At 44.1% G+C, this 6,615-nt stretch overlaps 1 protein-coding gene across 1 annotated transcript; it reads right to left on the minus strand.

Moving 5' to 3' along the window:
* Positions 1 to 1,308: 1,308 nt before the first annotated feature.
* On the minus strand, positions 1,309 to 6,087 carry LOC119340008 (cytosolic endo-beta-N-acetylglucosaminidase 1-like). The gene is made up of 11 exons (XM_037611925.1): positions 5,427 to 6,087; positions 5,182 to 5,319; positions 4,813 to 4,922; positions 4,610 to 4,721; positions 4,424 to 4,531; positions 3,998 to 4,110; positions 3,846 to 3,927; positions 3,272 to 3,352; positions 2,875 to 2,930; positions 2,463 to 2,598; positions 1,309 to 2,203 (listed from the first exon to the last, which is right to left on the minus strand). The coding sequence occupies exons 1-11, from the start codon at positions 5,886 to 5,888 to the stop codon at positions 1,469 to 1,471; spliced, it is 2,133 nt and encodes a 710-aa protein (XP_037467822.1). The 5' UTR covers positions 5,889 to 6,087; the 3' UTR covers positions 1,309 to 1,468.
* Positions 6,088 to 6,615: the final 528 nt, after the last annotated feature.

Below are 6,615 nucleotides of genomic sequence, written 5' to 3' on the forward strand. Positions count from 1 at the left end.
CACTCATGGGTCCAGCTTGATCATCATCGGCTTGAGGGCAAGCCGAATTTCAAGGGGTGGAGAGTGTAACACCCCCAGTATGGGCTGTCACGTTATGTATGTAACATGGGCCTCGGCTACGAGATGGGCTGGTCATCGGAGGCTTCACACAAGCTACATATGCAACCCGGCGAGCACAGGAGGAGGGCATCGAAGGAATGAATCGTTATCAAGTCTCTCGCCCCCTTGCTCCTGCTCCTCACCTCCTGCTCTCTGTATTCCTCTCCTTGCTTGCTGATTTCTCATCCCAGATTCTCCTTGTATCCTCAATTTATATCTAGATATTGGTGCTGATCCGTCTCTCCGTCCCATCTCTGATCTTGGGTCGTGACAGTGGGATGGCCATACTCTCATGCTTAACTTTGGAAGGAATTTAACCCCAGCTGTGATGAAGTTTTGGTATGAGCTAGAGCAGATTGCCTCCAGCATTAACCAGGCCAATGCCATGGTTGCCCTGAAAGATCTGGCAATATACCAACAGCGGAGTTTACTCAACCAGCTCCATAGAGCTCCCTCTGTAAGCTAATATAAGATCTTTTAGATCACTACTTTAATGATCTAAAAGATCTTATACAGTATTAGTTTACAGAGGGGGTGACTCGAGCCTTTATTTCTTCCAAATACAAGTCCCTTCAGAAGTTGAGGTTTTCCTCTGGCTAGTAAGTAATAGTATCTCATAACAAAATGATGACCATGAGCAATCTGAAAAGGGGGAACCTGATCTTACCTTTTGTTCAGAAACTCAACTGTGCATCCATCACCTGCTCTTTGATTGTGTAGTTGTTCTTCTGAAAAAAAGGATTGTGTAGTTACTACTAACAATATCTTGGAAATTATCCTTTTCTGGCTCTACACTGGGCATTGATTATGAACCTGTGGCTGAGTTTTGTGTTTCTGATGAACATGAAAAATTAGAAACGGCCTCGTTTTAAAACATGTTGTTTGGATGGATATCAAACAGGTGTGGTCGCTTAAAGAAAACAGATGCTTCCTGTCTCCAGATCCATTTGAAACCGCTGCAAATTGGATGGGAGTGATGCCGTCAGGCTTTGGAGGGAGCTGGAGGCTCTAAACCTAGCCTCTCTCAACCAGCACAGGGTCTCAGACCCGCCACCAACCCCATTTGCTCCTGGATCCCCTCAACACCTACCCTGCTGGAGTTGAAGTGAATCACAAAGAGCTTCCACATTTTCTAAACATTAAACACAGCTTTCTCCACAAGCTAAATAAGCACTGTTTGTATAATTAGCAACCAGCTTACTGGTAGTATCAAGAGACAATTCAAGTAAATAGGGCCACAAGTTCACAGCAGCTTCTCACACCAACCCGGTCGATTTATTTCTTTGTTCCTTCTTCAGGGTAAAATGAAATATGGTAATGGAATGAATCCTTACATTGTAATTGTATCCATGTTACACACCAGTCTCAACTACTCAACTGGCACCAAAAACAACTTTGGACATTCCTTGAGTCCTTGGCGACTGCCATCACACCCACATGCTTGAATGATAAATTTCAGGCTGGTGACTTCGTCGGGAACTTGGAGGTCTGACACATAGAAGGCTTCAACAGTTGCGACACCAAGAAAGCTTCTGGAAACCTTGGCATTTGAATCCGCAATCAACTTCTCCACATATATGTTATACTTCATGAACGATGCTTGATGGCTGGTATTCAGCTTCCAGCTAATTTTCAGACTCAGAAGCTTAGATGTGTTAGAATTATTTGACCAAGAGATGTACTTGCCTTCAGTTACCCATGATTCTGCTGAAGGGAACTGTGTGTTTTTGTCCATGTTCCGGATGCTTATGTGGCCCAGTGATGCATGGTAAGGCCACGACCTATTTGCATCTTCCTCTGAGCTTCCATCTTCATCTGCTTCTGAATTCATTTTGCCACTAGTTTTCAGTGTGCAGACAATGTTGATTCCAATCAATGTGTAGCTGGCACTGGACTGGACAGTTGCTCGGTAGATGACCCAGTTTTGGTTATCTGGAGCATGTGGTTCTACCTTATCAGATTGAACATATGAGCTGTACAAGCGATGCTGTTTCTTTCTACTGAATGTCGCTATGTCCTCTGCAATGAGAATTGAGGTATTCTCCTTGTTTCTGGATGAAAAGTCCAGGGACAATCCTAGGTCAGAGTTTGCTTCAGCGTTGACCTGAATCAATCACCAGGAAGGAACTCTTGTCATTTTGCTGAGAAGAAAAGAGCTTATTGAAAAAGCAGATCAGTAAGGTAAGGGTGTGCATGTAGTGTTAGCATGGACATACTTTTCCTTGGCAGTTAGGGACCTCGTGCCAATGTTAGTACTAATAAATAACAAGAAACATTTGTGTAGTGTGATTGGGAATGAATTGAAGGTTTCACAGAGCATGAAGTGACTATGCTCAATGATCAGTTGGAAGATATTTTCTCACCGAATAAAAGAGATGTACGTATCCATCTTCCATGGAAAGTCCTACATTAAAAAGCTGCTCTGAGAAAATTGCATTCTGCTTCAGACTTCCTTGTACTGTCACACAATCCCCTCCATTGTACGGCTCATCCTTGAAACTATGCATCAACCAGCGAAATATGGTCATAAATTGGAAAATGCTGTAGAAAGCGATACTATGACATGTATATAAAAGGAAAATAAAAATTGTGTGCTCGGTGATAGACACATAAAGGAAGCACAAGTTCAATTAGCACAACAAAATACTCCCTCCGTAACAAACAGCCAGTCTGCTTGCCCAACAAAGTACACCTTTCTAGTTCTAGCATAAGAAATAGAAAATAATAAGAATGCAAGGCACACATATTTATATCTAAACTTAATGGTGAGCTTACTTGATAGAAGTTTGTACTGGTGGTTGAACTTCATCTCCAGTGTACTTAAGCATAGGCTGGTAAAGAAGGGGCCATCATGACAGGTTAGTTCAGGATGGGTTGACAAAGAAGTCACCTTTGAACTCCTTAAAGAAAGCAGCAATTTTTAGAGGCGGGCATGGCAATGGCATTTTTCGAACATAGTTTCACCCCTGCAGTTTAAACTCTTTCTGGTAACATATCATATTTTATAGAGGTGCAGAGAAACAAGTGCTAAATGATCAATATATCAGTCAGGTAGGAAATTTCAATTCAAACCATGCAACACAGCATGTATAAGGTGCTTTTAAATTTAATCATTTTGTGTCAAGGTGTAGAGTGTGACATGATCCATCAGGATCTGTTGGCAGTATAGTACCTGAAAACTCTGGCAAGAAATGTTGTTCCATGGATCACCTGAGACTTGTAGACCTTCAGAGGAGACCTGGTAACCATGACCCTGGAGGAAAGCAAAAGTTTAAAGCCATTTAATATAAAATATAAAAAGGAGAAATTTCGACAGTTGGATAGATAAACTGCAACTATGAATATATGATATGAAAGAAAAAAATATTAAGCAACTCATATACTATTCCACTAGTTAAACTCAGTGTTAGGTATCAATTGTTGCATATCAAATCATTGCACATTGTGCTAATATTGGCACTGTAAATATATACTTAAAGTAATAAGGTCACTTAGGAACTACTACTAGAACATGGCAATGTTTAAATAGCTGTTCATTCCAAAAAGTCAGCATCGAGAATCACTGTATCATCATTCCTGGGGTTAAGAGGTTCTGTAAACAGCTTCAACATCATATGAAATGCCTAAGATGCAGATTCTATCATTAATTATATTCTGAGTATGGTTATGTACTGACTTCTGCACCCAGTATAATTAATAACAATGTTCTGATAATTAGTGCTAAGTAATAATCACTGGAGATGTACCTGATCAAAATCTGAGTAGAAGGGTAATCGTTTTGGATAGCTCCGAAGAACATCCCATGATTTTTCAACGAGGCCCCACCAGCTGCACTATTACTTGGTGAATACTTTCAAAAAGTATGTCAGAACTTAGGAGAGTGTTAGCAATGCGTTACCGATTTTGTGCAGTCTGAAAGTCAGGCTGTTGCTTAGTTTCATATATCCATCCAGGAGCAAATATGGCAGTTGAGACATCATCTTTTTTAAGTAGATCAAGGGCAACATTTGTCTAGCAAAATAGACAGTTGGCAGTTTAATAGAATGCATTTGCATTCAGGCAAAATAGTTAGAAAGGCTGATCTACTACATTACTGTAGTATTCAATCAATGTTGTATAGCCAGCATGTTTTACAACACTTGAGCATTCAGCATTGGAGTATGCATCTATTTAACACTTAATATGCATGGCAATTGTTGAGTTACACTCAGAATACCTTACTAATTTAGTTGCCAGTTTCGAAGCAGAGTACAGACAGGAAGGAATGCAATACACTGCAGCAAGAATCATGAGTCGAACCAAAAAGAGAGAAGATTTCACGTACATTCCATTGCCCACCACCGAAAGTATTTCTGCCGAAAACATCAATACCCATGTACACATCGTACTTCCGGTCACCAGCAGTTGCAGCTGAATCTCGTGGATATTTTTCCTACCAAAATCATCACAAAATTTTCAGGTAATCACTAAGGAGATATTACGGGGGACCAGAAAAGGAAAAGAGGGCTACCTTCCATGTATAATTAACAAATAAGCCATCGCACAAATCAAAGAATGGCTTGTTATGCTCGTTGAGCTTATCCTGCCAGTCGAGATCGCCACCCACTGTAATTGCATCATACCTGTAGTAGGGCCAAGTCAAAGACGCCAAATAGTTCATAAAACAAGTTTCACAACTAAGACCAGTCATGCTTATTGCACAGTAGGAAATACCATATGACTAAAGATCCAGGAACAGCAGCATGCATTCTCTTGGTTAGATGATTGACAAACTCTTTCAGGTTATCGATGAACTGAATGTCGAGCTTAACCTCAATGTTGATCTGGAAGATAATTCAGCATCAGCAACAGACATATCTCCAAGAATGGCAGAATAGACCAGATAAAACGAATAAATTACTCCGTAGTGGTCCAATTTAGTCACAAAACGAGAACATTTCACTCTCTCATTAATATCAAGTTCCTCAAATCCAATTTGCATGGGGATCATATTGTGCGAAAATGTATCGTTTCTTTAACCAAGTACTGTATCGCTTCAGAAATCAGAACCCCAAATTAAAATACATAGCATGTAAAGATTACCAGCCAGCCATCAAAGCCTAAGGCAGCAGCCAGCTCTGCAAGCCTCTCGGCATACATCTGTGCTGAATCCTGTGTTGCAAACATCTCCCTGCAGATTTCTGCACCTTTATCCCACTCTGTGATGAACGTTCCCAAAACCTTGGCTCAAGAACCGGCAAAGCAAAATTACACGACCACTTGAGCAAAGTCAAGAAGCAAGCAGGAAGAAGGCCGGTAAGACCATGCGTGGAGGCAAGAAAATGAACCTTGACGCCGTGGAGGTGCGCGGCGTTGGTCCAGCATGGCGGCGGGAGAGTGACGAGGTAGTGAGAGAAGTAGACGAAGACGTCGACGAGGTGCCAATGCCAGAGCGCGTAGGCATCGGGGTTAGCGCCGCCCTGCGGCGCCGCGTCGTCGCGGTAGCCGCCCTGGAAGTCATGGCAGACGAGGAGGCGCCGCCGCGGCGGGAGCGACGCCCCGGGGGAAGGGAGCAGCGTGGAGGCGCGGTTGAAGGGGAGGTGGAAGTTGGAGTCCTCGGAGAGGTAGGAGCGGGAGGCGAGCGCGGCGAGGTCGGTGATGGGATAGGAGATGGGCGGCGCCGGCCTGGAAGCGTCGAACGGCGGCTCCCACTGACGCCGCTCGCCTTTGGAGACGGCGGCGTCGTCCGCGGCGGGAAGAGTCATGATGTCGCGGAGGAGACGGAGGAGGCGGCGCAGGGAGAAGGGCATGTGCTCCACCGCCGTTGAACCGGCGGCGGACGGCGATGGTCTGCCCACCAAAAGTTATTGCCGGTCAATACGCAATTCAGCCCCTGGACTTGGCAACTAGTACGAATTTTCTGGTAATTTTAGTCCAAAAATGAGCTCCTCCCCTCCTCCAATTTAAATCCTTCGATGAAATGAAAGCAATTTGTGTCACTGAGCACTTGCTAGTTGCTACACACACACGCATCCCACGCGTGGAGGTGAAGACTGACGAAGAACTAAAATAGTCGATCATTTGGAGATTTGGGTGATGGGGGACAGTTGTTTGTCTGAGAAGCAAAGACTGAGGCACTATCCCAGTTTAATCACCCCATGTGATGATCTGTTTTTTTTTTTTTGAAAGGACCATGTGATGATCTGTTATTCACATGCACATGCACGCTATGCTGTCCAATCCTTGTTTATTAAGGATGACGCTAAGTGTTGGTCAACCGACGCGAGCAAGGGATCGGTCGCTTTGGGAGCCATCCGCATGATTGGCCTGGCATGCAACATGTGGATGGTACCCCCTCCCTCCCTCTCCTCCGTCTCGTCGTCCCCGGAGACGTGCACCGGCTAAGCCCGGGCGTCGCAAGTGATGGGGACGGCGGGGATCTGGGCTGCAGCCCCGTGGTCTTGAGGGATTGGCGGCGTGAGATCGCCCTTGATCTTCATCGTCCCGATGGTTCGACGCTGTCCCGATGGCTTCGTA

The sequence above is a fragment of the Triticum dicoccoides genome, chromosome 1B (genome assembly GCF_002162155.2).
Source record: "Triticum dicoccoides isolate Atlit2015 ecotype Zavitan chromosome 1B, WEW_v2.0, whole genome shotgun sequence".
In the NCBI taxonomy this organism is placed as follows: domain Eukaryota; kingdom Viridiplantae; phylum Streptophyta; class Magnoliopsida; order Poales; family Poaceae; genus Triticum; species Triticum dicoccoides.

Bases quoted from the DNA above. Each gene is read 5' to 3' on its own strand.
- LOC119340008 (XM_037611925.1), bottom strand. From the start codon at position 5,888: ATGCCCTTCTCCCTGCGCCGCCTCCTCCGTCTCCTCCGCGACATCATG. The intron at 5,320-5,426 runs GTTCATTTTCTT...TCTTGAGCCAAG, and splicing joins CGCACCTCCACGGCGTCAAG to GTTTTGGGAACGTTCATCAC. The intron at 3,928-3,997 runs GTAACGCATTGC...GTAATAGTGCAG, and splicing joins TTTCAGACTGCACAAAATCG to CTGGTGGGGCCTCGTTGAAA.